Source organism: Xenopus laevis, chromosome 8L (genome assembly GCF_017654675.1).
Source record: "Xenopus laevis strain J_2021 chromosome 8L, Xenopus_laevis_v10.1, whole genome shotgun sequence".
Lineage (NCBI taxonomy): Eukaryota > Metazoa > Chordata > Amphibia > Anura > Pipidae > Xenopus > Xenopus laevis.
Genome location: NC_054385.1, coordinates 41,266,489 through 41,279,277, shown reverse-complemented (window position 1 = coordinate 41,279,277; position 12,789 = coordinate 41,266,489). Strand labels below are relative to the sequence as shown.

The 12,789-nt window shown below is 44.5% G+C and overlaps 1 protein-coding gene across 1 annotated transcript; it reads right to left on the bottom strand.

Moving 5' to 3' along the window:
* Positions 1-317: 317 nt before the first annotated feature.
* On the bottom strand, positions 318-4,336 carry LOC121397294. Its single transcript, XM_041573904.1, has one exon. It carries the CDS (start codon positions 3,450-3,452, stop codon positions 318-320), a length of 3,135 nt encoding a protein of 1,044 aa, XP_041429838.1. The 5' UTR covers positions 3,453-4,336.
* Positions 4,337-12,789: the final 8,453 nt, after the last annotated feature.

Genomic DNA, 12,789 nt, shown 5'->3' with positions numbered 1-12,789 from the left:
CCATATTAAAGATGGCTTATCCTTGGGACCTGAAAGACAAAATGAGAAGAGACACAAAATAAACATTGAACTTAATCTTTTCAAAAGTCTTTCTAAGTGTCCATATCAGCTTGGTTTCTGTCATTGAAGTCATCGGAGATGTTCTAGGGGCAGAAGTAAGACAGTCTCTGTTATTGGCCTGAAGAAGGTCTTCATAACTCCATCTCTGGCAGTCTTTACTTCTACTTTTCGAACCTTTCCATCTTCGCTCAGAACAGCTTTGGTGATCACAGCCATAGGCCACCCAATACGGTTAGTCTGCTGATCTTTTAACAAGACTAGATCACCCTCTTGTAAATTGGGTTTCTGTTCCTGCCATTTGCGACGTCCTTGCAATAGGCATACATATTCTTTCCTCCACCTTCCCCAGAAACGATTTGCAAGAAGTTGTACACGTCGCCACTGAAGTTAGGAGATAAGGACTTGTAACAAATGTCCTCTTCTGATCCACATATGATCTGTAGGTTCGTGTTGGGTTTAGGTTTTATCTGATAATGACATGAGCATGATTTCCCAAAGAGCTCACCTCTGTTCTCCATCAGGTTTGTTTTGCAGGTATTAACTTTATAGGGTTTTCTAACCCTGTCTAAGCAAACTTCACCAATTAGAACCCAGCCCAACTCAAGCTTCTGGGCATAAGGGGCATCACTTGGTCCACTGGTTTGTTCTTGCACCTTGTGAACGCTTGGTATATCTCTTCCCAAAAGAATTAGAATTTCAGCACTCTCATCTAGGGCAGGTATCTTGTCCGCTATGCCCTTAAGATGCGGTTGATGCTGTGCAGCATTTGGAGTGGGGATCTCTTCCCTGTTGTCTGGCAGTTGAGCACATTCAATAAGCGTGGGGAGAGGTTTGTAGTCATCATTGTCAATAGGTGCTATCTGAAATCCACAAGCTGTTCTCCCTGATACACTTATTTGGCCAGCGCATGTGCGTAGGGTGTAGGGATGAGCTTTGCTTTGGATGTTGAAGCACTTGAAGAACTTGGGACTTGCTAGTGACCTGTTGCTCTGGTCATCTAAGATAGCGTACATTTTTACGGCCTTTTCTGGATGCCCAACGGGAGCAACCTTGACCAGACATATCTTAGCACAAGATCTTCCGCACAATTCCTTGCCACAGACTTCAGTACACTTGGTGGCCACAGGATTAGTCTGTTCCTCAGCATTCTCCCCGCCGTAATTCCGTGAGGAGTTGTGGAAGTCACCATTGGAAGGAGCTTGCCTTTTGGGCCTTGAATGGTTGGCTGTCACGTGTTTGTCACTGTTACATTCAGAACACGTAATAGCGGCTTTACAGTCCTTGGCAAAATGCTCGCTGGACGCACAACACCTATAGCAAATGTTATGATCTTTCAAGAATGTCTTTCGCTCCTCAAAGGGCTTTTCTCTGAACACACGACACTTTCTTAGTGGATGTGGTTTGTTGTGGATAGGGCAGGATAGATTAGGATCAAGATCAGTAGGTTTCCCCTTCCTTGGTTCTGGAGTGACTATTGGTTTACTGGAGGAAAACCCAGTCTTCCTGACAGAGACGGTTTTCCTGAGATCCTTGCGCGGTCCTGCTATATCCCACGTAGCAGGTTCTGTAATAAATTGGGTTTGGTCTGGAGGTAGGAAACTTGGGTCATTTTTGGCTATAGCCATTTTCCTGATGAACTCACAGAAAAAGGAAAAGGGAGGAAAGAGAACATGATGAAGTGACTTGTACTCTGCGCCTACCATATTCCATTTATCTTTAAGATAATGAGGCAGTTTTTCTGTGATTGGATACAATCCATAAGCAGTGTCCAGGCAGCAGAGCCCTGGAAGATGTGGGTCTGACATTGCTGTTTCCAATTCAAGGAGAAAGTCACTTAGCTCTTGGAGTTTGCGGTTATCTTTGTTGGAAAAGCTTGGAAAGTTGTAGAATTTATTGAGCAAAGTACGTTCAATGACTTCGGGACTGCCATAATCTCGCTCTAGTCTTTCCCACACCTGAATAAGTCCCCTGGCTGGTGCCTCAATGTTAACAGACTTGAGCAACCGAGCTTGTTCTTTTGATCTAGGCCCAAGCCATTTGATTAACAAATCAAGTTCTCCCATAGGTTCGATGTCCAGGTTCTTTATTGCTGCTCTGAACGTGGCTCTCCAACTTCTATAGTGCTCTGGACGATCGTCGAATTCTGTGAGTCCAGTGATGAGGAGCTCACGTCGAATCATGTATTTGGCGAATTCAGACATATCAGTCCTTTCCGTTTTCATATGAGCTCTTACTTCTGGTACTTCAACCTTAGGAGTTGTGGCAAGCACACACGGTTGGTATGGAGGGGGGAAAGGTGCTGCAGATGGGTTTAGTCCGGACAAAGATTTTGTGTTTGGAGAAGATGAAGGCTGCCTTGTATAGGATCCAGGGGTAGGTTTTGTTTCCGCTTCATCTCTAAGGGTGTGTCCTGTAGCATAAGCTGGTTCACTGGACCCTTTAGTTTGGTGGGTGTGCGGGTTGGCTAATTCAGTTGTTTGAGCTTCTCTGGAACAAAACACAAGATCTTCGATTCGATGCCCTGGAGAAATGTATGCAGGGTCTACGATTGTAGGAAAGGTCATTCCTCTGACTTCTTGATCTAAGACAAACCGTAAAGTTCTCATGACTGGGTCTGCTGGGGTTGTCAGACAAGGACGATCCACTTCCAGCTCTTCCTCTTTAAAGGCTTGTTCTAGAACATTTAGTTTTGCGACGGCTACTGCTGCCTCTCTTTCCTTCTGGAGGACTTCCAGCTGTGCTTCTGCTTCCGCCTGCTTGTGAGCGGCCTCTGCTTGAGTGTTTGCTATATGTGCCTTGAGCGCCGCTTCCCTTTTGATGCATTGAGCTTGGACCTTGGCTGCCTCCGCTTCTGCTCTGGCCCTTATTATCTGGCTGCTTAGGGATGATTTCTGTGAAATGGAATGCAGTGATCTAGATGGTCCTTTAGACCTTCTAGAGGAAGTGGAGGCCTTGGATGCATTATCCTGTAACTGTGCAATTCTGGTCTCCAGCCTGGTTGTTGTTTGCAGGAAAGTAATTAGTCTCTGCTGGTCCATGATAGTAAAGGCATTCAGCTCTTGTATTGCTTCTTTCATACGGGCATTGGACAAGAAAGAAGAATATTTCTCTGCAAGTCTCTTATAGTTAGAATAAGCAGTCTTTAGTCTTATTAGTGCATCAGTGAGTTGCAGTCTAGTATTGCCTGTCTCATCAGCGACGGTTATGCAGTGATCTGTTTTATTCCATAGGTTAGACAGACCATCATTAATTTCATCCTTTCGTGCCTCATACGTTTCTATGCGTTTAACAGATGGTTTGATTCTGCGTTTAGCGATCAGTTCCGATTCTAGTATGTCAGCTGCTTCAGCAGTAACGGGTATAGATTCCTCTGTTTCTGGTGAGGGATCCATTTCTGACAAATCACTCAGTGAATTAGCAAGATGCTCTTCAGCAGTCCAATTCAGACTATAGAGCTGGTAGCTAAACAGTTAAGCTGATTGCAGAGTCAGATATTGGGAAACACAATCTATGCTGGAGAGATCTCTGAGACTAGTCCAGACATTCCTCAGATGTGTGATGCTGGATCTTAGACATGTGCTGCTCTTAATGTCGGTACAGTTCAACACACACTTGTAAAATCCCGGGATACAACAGGTAGCAGACAGTACTGATCTTCACCATGCACCCAGATATCACAGAAATACAACTTGCTAGCAGATCGGCTAATTGCCCACAATGCATAGACACAAGGCTGCTGGGATAATAAACTTGATAGCAGATTCACGCTGCACAATCCTGAAAATGCTGATTCTTCACTACACGATACAGTTCTCTGGAAGTTTCTGCTGTACTTACAGTTTGTAGTGTAGCAGGCACGTGGCTTGAGGGCTGTTTGAGTTACCTCGGAGTAGATTGTGGATGGGCTCACAAGTTTCTCCAGAGATTATAATCCGACTGCAGAGATTGGATTATGGATCTTGCTGGATGATACTCAGTTCTTACTATTCTGTCACCAACACGATTTATGCAGAAGATACCCTTCCCGAGACCCTCGCTCGTTTGGACGGCGTAAATTTGCTGAGATATATTGATGGCAGAGAGTTTACTCAATAAAACACTGCTTGATAATCAGGTGGTTCTTTAATCCAGGGATATTGCACAATACAAAGATTCAGGAGTTCAGAAAGACCAAACGATCAACAGGTTCTATAGGTAAGAACTGGTAGTTTTGCAGCTCTATCCAACTGACTGAAAGCAACTGAAACTAAGGAACAGCAGGTGAGGGCCCCAGCTAGTGGGTAGAACTAACAAACATTAAACAGCAGGGGAGGTGAGGAATATACCAAACACGTACGAATATAATAACTGGCATTAGGGACAGCACACTCCCCGTCTGGTATCTGTAGATACCACTATATAATTATAATTGCATATTATGCGACAACAAAATAATGTCCATATTAAAGATGGCTTATCCTTGGGACCTGAAAGACAAAATGAGAAGAGACACAAAATAAACATTGAACTTAATCTTTTCAAAAGTCTTTCTAAGTGTCCATATCAGCTTGGTTTCTGTCATTGAAGTCATCGGAGATGTTCTAGGGGCAGAAGTAAGACAGTCTCTGTTATTGGCCTGAAGAAGGTCTTCATAACTCCATCTCTGGCAGTCTTTACTTCTACTTTTCGAACCTTTCCATCTTCGCTCAGAACAGCTTTGGTGATCACAGCCATAGGCCACCCAATACGGTTAGTCTGCTGATCTTTTAACAAGACTAGATCACCCTCTTGTAAATTGGGTTTCTGTTCCTGCCATTTGCGACGTCCTTGCAATAGGCATACATATTCTTTCCTCCACCTTCCCCAGAAACGATTTGCAAGAAGTTGTACACGTCGCCACTGAAGTTAGGAGATAAGGACTTGTAACAAATGTCCTCTTCTGATCCACATATGATCTGTAGGTTCGTGTTGGGTTTAGGTTTTATCTGATAATGACATGAGCATGATTTCCCAAAGAGCTCACCTCTGTTCTCCATCAGGTTTGTTTTGCAGGTATTAACTTTATAGGGTTTTCTAACCCTGTCTAAGCAAACTTCACCAATTAGAACCCAGCCCAACTCAAGCTTCTGGGCATAAGGGGCATCACTTGGTCCACTGGTTTGTTCTTGCACCTTGTGAACGCTTGGTATATCTCTTCCCAAAAGAATTAGAATTTCAGCACTCTCATCTAGGGCAGGTATCTTGTCCGCTATGCCCTTAAGATGCGGTTGATGCTGTGCAGCATTTGGAGTGGGGATCTCTTCCCTGTTGTCTGGCAGTTGAGCACATTCAATAAGCGTGGGGAGAGGTTTGTAGTCATCATTGTCAATAGGTGCTATCTGAAATCCACAAGCTGTTCTCCCTGATACACTTATTTGGCCAGCGCATGTGCGTAGGGTGTAGGGATGAGCTTTGCTTTGGATGTTGAAGCACTTGAAGAACTTGGGACTTGCTAGTGACCTGTTGCTCTGGTCATCTAAGATAGCGTACATTTTTACGGCCTTTTCTGGATGCCCAACGGGAGCAACCTTGACCAGACATATCTTAGCACAAGATCTTCCGCACAATTCCTTGCCACAGACTTCAGTACACTTGGTGGCCACAGGATTAGTCTGTTCCTCAGCATTCTCCCCGCCGTAATTCCGTGAGGAGTTGTGGAAGTCACCATTGGAAGGAGCTTGCCTTTTGGGCCTTGAATGGTTGGCTGTCACGTGTTTGTCACTGTTACATTCAGAACACGTAATAGCGGCTTTACAGTCCTTGGCAAAATGCTCGCTGGACGCACAACACCTATAGCAAATGTTATGATCTTTCAAGAATGTCTTTCGCTCCTCAAAGGGCTTTTCTCTGAACACACGACACTTTCTTAGTGGATGTGGTTTGTTGTGGATAGGGCAGGATAGATTAGGATCAAGATCAGTAGGTTTCCCTTCCTTGGTTCTGGAGTGACTATTGGTTTACTGGAGGAAAACCCAGTCTTCCTGACAGAGACGGTTTTCCTGAGATCCTTGCGCGGTCCTGCTATATCCCACGTAGCAGGTTCTGTAATAAATTGGGTTTGGTCTGGAGGTAGGAAACTTGGGTCATTTTTGGCTATAGCCATTTTCCTGATGAACTCACAGAAAAAGGAAAAGGGAGGAAAGAGAACATGATGAAGTGACTTGTACTCTGCGCCTACCATATTCCATTTATCTTTAAGATAATGAGGCAGTTTTTCTGTGATTGGATACAATCCATAAGCAGTGTCCAGGCAGCAGAGCCCTGGAAGATGTGGGTCTGACTTTGCTGTTTCCAATTCAAGGAGAAAGTCACTTAGCTCTTGGAGTTTGCGGTTATCTTTGTTGGAAAAGCTTGGAAAGTTGTAGAATTTATTGAGCAAAGTACGTTCAATGACTTCGGGACTGCCATAATCTCGCTCTAGTCTTTCCCACACCTGAATAAGTCCCCTGGCTGGTGCCTCAATGTTAACAGACTTGAGCAACCGAGCTTGTTCTTTTGATCTAGGCCCAAGCCATTTGATTAACAAATCAAGTTCTCCCATAGGTTCGATGTCCAGGTTCTTTATTGCTGCTCTGAACGTGGCTCTCCAACTTCTATAGTGCTCTGGACGATCGTCGAATTCTGTGAGTCCAGTGATGAGGAGCTCACGTCGAATCATGTATTTGGCGAATTCAGACATATCAGTCCTTTCCGTTTTCATATGAGCTCTTACTTCTGGTACTTCAACCTTAGGAGTTGTGGCAAGCACACACGGTTGGTATGGAGGGGGGAAAGGTGCTGCAGATGGGTTTAGTCCGGACAAAGATTTTGTGTTTGGAGAAGATGAAGGCTGCCTTGTATAGGATCCAGGGGTAGGTTTTGTTTCCGCTTCATCTCTAAGGGTGTGTCCTGTAGCATAAGCTGGTTCACTGGACCCTTTAGTTTGGTGGGTGTGCGGGTTGGCTAATTCAGTTGTTTGAGCTTCTCTGGAACAAAACACAAGATCTTCGATTCGATGCCCTGGAGAAATGTATGCAGGGTCTACGATTGTAGGAAAGGTCATTCCTCTGACTTCTTGATCTAAGACAAACCGTAAAGTTCTCATGACTGGGTCTGCTGGGGTTGTCAGACAAGGACGATCCACTTCCAGCTCTTCCTCTTTAAAGGCTTGTTCTAGAACATTTAGTTTTGCGACGGCTACTGCTGCCTCTCTTTCCTTCTGGAGGACTTCCAGCTGTGCTTCTGCTTCCGCCTGCTTGTGAGCGGCCTCTGCTTGAGTGTTTGCTATATGTGCCTTGAGCGCCGCTTCCCTTTTGATGCATTGAGCTTGGACCTTGGCTGCCTCCGCTTCTGCTCTGGCCCTTATTATCTGGCTGCTTAGGGATGATTTCTGTGAAATGGAATGCAGTGATCTAGATGGTCCTTTAGACCTTCTAGAGGAAGTGGAGGCCTTGGATGCATTATCCTGTAACTGTGCAATTCTGGTCTCCAGCCTGGTTGTTGTTTGCAGGAAAGTAATTAGTCTCTGCTGGTCCATGATAGTAAAGGCATTCAGCTCTTGTATTGCTTCTTTCATACGGGCATTGGACAAGAAAGAAGAATATTTCTCTGCAAGTCTCTTATAGTTAGAATAAGCAGTCTTTAGTCTTATTAGTGCATCAGTGAGTTGCAGTCTAGTATTGCCTGTCTCATCAGCGACGGTTATGCAGTGATCTGTTTTATTCCATAGGTTAGACAGACCATCATTAATTTCATCCTTTCGTGCCTCATACGTTTCTATGCGTTTAACAGATGGTTTGATTCTGCGTTTAGCGATCAGTTCCGATTCTAGTATGTCAGCTGCTTCAGCAGTAACGGGTATAGATTCCTCTGTTTCTGGTGAGGGATCCATTTCTGACAAATCACTCAGTGAATTAGCAAGATGCTCTTCAGCAGTCCAATTCAGACTATAGAGCTGGTAGCTAAACAGTTAAGCTGATTGCAGAGTCAGATATTGGGAAACACAATCTATGCTGGAGAGATCTCTGAGACTAGTCCAGACATTCCTCAGATGTGTGATGCTGGATCTTAGACATGTGCTGCTCTTAATGTCGGTACAGTTCAACACACACTTGTAAAATCCCGGGATACAACAGGTAGCAGACAGTACTGATCTTCACCATGCACCCAGATATCACAGAAATACAACTTGCTAGCAGATCGGCTAATTGCCCACAATGCATAGACACAAGGCTGCTGGGATAATAAACTTGATAGCAGATTCACGCTGCACAATCCTGAAAATGCTGATTCTTCACTACACGATACAGTTCTCTGGAAGTTTCTGCTGTACTTACAGTTTGTAGTGTAGCAGGCACGTGGCTTGAGGGCTGTTTGAGTTACCTCGGAGTAGATTGTGGATGGGCTCACAAGTTTCTCCAGAGATTATAATCCGACTGCAGAGATTGGATTATGGATCTTGCTGGATGATACTCAGTTCTTACTATTCTGTCACCAACACGATTTATGCAGAAGATACCCTTCCCGAGACCCTCGCTCGTTTGGACGGCGTAAATTTGCTGAGATATATTGATGGCAGAGAGTTTACTCAATAAAACACTGCTTGATAATCAGGTGGTTCTTTAATCCAGGGATATTGCACAATACAAAGATTCAGGAGTTCAGAAAGACCAAACGATCAACAGGTTCTATAGGTAAGAACTGGTAGTTTTGCAGCTCTATCCAACTGACTGAAAGCAACTGAAACTAAGGAACAGCAGGTGAGGGCCCCAGCTAGTGGGTAGAACTAACAAACATTAAACAGCAGGGGAGGTGAGGAATATACCAAACACGTACGAATATAATAACTGGCATTAGGGACAGCACACTCCCCGTCTGGTATCTGTAGATACCACTATATAATTATAATTGCATATTATGCGACAACAAAATAATGTCCATATTAAAGATGGCTTATCCTTGGGACCTGAAAGACAAAATGAGAAGAGACACAAAATAAACATTGAACTTAATCTTTTCAAAAGTCTTTCTAAGTGTCCATATCAGCTTGGTTTCTGTCATTGAAGTCATCGGAGATGTTCTAGGGCAGAAGTAAGACAGTCTCTGTTATTGGCCTGAAGAAGGTCTTCATAACTCCATCTCTGGCAGTCTTTACTTCTACTTTTCGAACCTTTCCATCTTCGCTCAGAACAGCTTTGGTGATCACAGCCATAGGCCACCCAATACGGTTAGTCTGCTGATCTTTTAACAAGACTAGATCACCCTCTTGTAAATTGGGTTTCTGTTCCTGCCATTTGCGACGTCCTTGCAATAGGCATACATATTCTTTCCTCCACCTTCCCCAGAAACGATTTGCAAGAAGTTGTACACGTCGCCACTGAAGTTAGGAGATAAGGACTTGTAACAAATGTCCTCTTCTGATCCACATATGATCTGTAGGTTCGTGTTGGGTTTAGGTTTTATCTGATAATGACATGAGCATGATTTCCCAAAGAGCTCACCTCTGTTCTCCATCAGGTTTGTTTTGCAGGTATTAACTTTATAGGGTTTTCTAACCCTGTCTAAGCAAACTTCACCAATTAGAACCCAGCCCAACTCAAGCTTCTGGGCATAAGGGGCATCACTTGGTCCACTGGTTTGTTCTTGCACCTTGTGAACGCTTGGTATATCTCTTCCCAAAAGAATTAGAATTTCAGCACTCTCATCTAGGGCAGGTATCTTGTCCGCTATGCCCTTAAGATGCGGTTGATGCTGTGCAGCATTTGGAGTGGGGATCTCTTCCCTGTTGTCTGGCAGTTGAGCACATTCAATAAGCGTGGGGAGAGGTTTGTAGTCATCATTGTCAATAGGTGCTATCTGAAATCCACAAGCTGTTCTCCCTGATACACTTATTTGGCCAGCGCATGTGCGTAGGGTGTAGGGATGAGCTTTGCTTTGGATGTTGAAGCACTTGAAGAACTTGGGACTTGCTAGTGACCTGTTGCTCTGGTCATCTAAGATAGCGTACATTTTTACGGCCTTTTCTGGATGCCCAACGGGAGCAACCTTGACCAGACATATCTTAGCACAAGATCTTCCGCACAATTCCTTGCCACAGACTTCAGTACACTTGGTGGCCACAGGATTAGTCTGTTCCTCAGCATTCTCCCCGCCGTAATTCCGTGAGGAGTTGTGGAAGTCACCATTGGAAGGAGCTTGCCTTTTGGGCCTTGAATGGTTGGCTGTCACGTGTTTGTCACTGTTACATTCAGAACACGTAATAGCGGCTTTACAGTCCTTGGCAAAATGCTCGCTGGACGCACAACACCTATAGCAAATGTTATGATCTTTCAAGAATGTCTTTCGCTCCTCAAAGGGCTTTTCTCTGAACACACGACACTTTCTTAGTGGATGTGGTTTGTTGTGGATAGGGCAGGATAGATTAGGATCAAGATCAGTAGGTTTCCCCTTCTTTTGGTTCTGGAGTGACTATTGGTTTACTGGAGGAAAACCCAGTCTTCCTGACAGAGACGGTTTTCCTGAGATCCTTGCGCGGTCCTGCTATATCCCACGTAGCAGGTTCTGTAATAAATTGGGTTTGGTCTGGAGGTAGGAAACTTGGGTCATTTTTGGCTATAGCCATTTTCCTGATGAACTCACAGAAAAAGGAAAAGGGAGGAAAGAGAACATGATGAAGTGACTTGTACTCTGCGCCTACCATATTCCATTTATCTTTAAGATAATGAGGCAGTTTTTCTGTGATTGGATACAATCCATAAGCAGTGTCCAGGCAGCAGAGCCCTGGAAGATGTGGGTCTGACTTTGCTGTTTCCAATTCAAGGAGAAAGTCACTTAGCTTTGGAGTTTGCGGTTATCTTTGTTGGAAAAGCTTGGAAAGTTGTAGAATTTATTGAGCAAAGTACGTTCAATGACTTCGGGACTGCCATAATCTCGCTCTAGTCTTTCCCACACCTGAATAAGTCCCCTGGCTGGTGCCTCAATGTTAACAGACTTGAGCAACCGAGCTTGTTCTTTTGATCTAGGCCCAAGCCATTTGATTAACAAATCAAGTTCTCCCATAGGTTCGATGTCCAGGTTCTTTATTGCTGCTCTGAACGTGGCTCTCCAACTTCTATAGTGCTCTGGACGATCGTCGAATTCTGTGAGTCCAGTGATGAGGAGCTCACGTCGAATCATGTATTTGGCGAATTCAGACATATCAGTCCTTTCCGTTTTCATATGAGCTCTTACTTCTGGTACTTCAACCTTAGGAGTTGTGGCAAGCACACACGGTTGGTATGGAGGGGGGAAAGGTGCTGCAGATGGGTTTAGTCCGGACAAAGATTTTGTGTTTGGAGAAGATGAAGGCTGCCTTGTATAGGATCCAGGGGTAGGTTTTGTTTCCGCTTCATCTCTAAGGGTGTGTCCTGTAGCATAAGCTGGTTCACTGGACCCTTTAGTTTGGTGGGTGTGCGGGTTGGCTAATTCAGTTGTTTGAGCTTCTCTGGAACAAAACACAAGATCTTCGATTCGATGCCCTGGAGAAATGTATGCAGGGTCTACGATTGTAGGAAAGGTCATTCCTCTGACTTCTTGATCTAAGACAAACCGTAAAGTTCTCATGACTGGGTCTGCTGGGGTTGTCAGACAAGGACGATCCACTTCCAGCTCTTCCTCTTTAAAGGCTTGTTCTAGAACATTTAGTTTTGCGACGGCTACTGCTGCCTCTCTTTCCTTCTGGAGGACTTCCAGCTGTGCTTCTGCTTCCGCCTGCTTGTGAGCGGCCTCTGCTTGAGTGTTTGCTATATGTGCCTTGAGCGCCGCTTCCCTTTTGATGCATTGAGCTTGGACCTTGGCTGCCTCCGCTTCTGCTCTGGCCCTTATTATCTGGCTGCTTAGGGATGATTTCTGTGAAATGGAATGCAGTGATCTAGATGGTCCTTTAGACCTTCTAGAGGAAGTGGAGGCCTTGGATGCATTATCCTGTAACTGTGCAATTCTGGTCTCCAGCCCTGGTTGTTGTTTGCAGGAAAGTAATTAGTCTCTGCTGGTCCATGATAGTAAAGGCATTCAGCTCTTGTATTGCTTCTTTCATACGGGCATTGGACAAGAAAGAAGAATATTTCTCTGCAAGTCTCTTATAGTTAGAATAAGCAGTCTTTAGTCTTATTAGTGCATCAGTGAGTTGCAGTCTAGTATTGCCTGTCTCATCAGCGACGGTTATGCAGTGATCTGTTTTATTCCATAGGTTAGACAGACCATCATTAATTTCATCCTTTCGTGCCTCATACGTTTCTATGCGTTTAACAGATGGTTTGATTCTGCGTTTAGCGATCAGTTCCGATTCTAGTATGTCAGCTGCTTCAGCAGTAACGGGTATAGATTCCTCTGTTTCTGGTGAGGGATCCATTTCTGACAAATCACTCAGTGAATTAGCAAGATGCTCTTCAGCAGTCCAATTCAGACTATAGAGCTGGTAGCTAAACAGTTAAGCTGATTGCAGAGTCAGATATTGGGAAACACAATCTATGCTGGAGAGATCTCTGAGACTAGTCCAGACATTCCTCAGATGTGTGATGCTGGATCTTAGACATGTGCTGCTCTTAATGTCGGTACAGTTCAACACACACTTGTAAAATCCCGGGATACAACAGGTAGCAGACAGTACTGATCTTCACCATGCACCCAGATATCACAGAAATACAACTTGCTAGCAGATCGGCTAATTGCCCACAATGCATAGACACAAGGCTG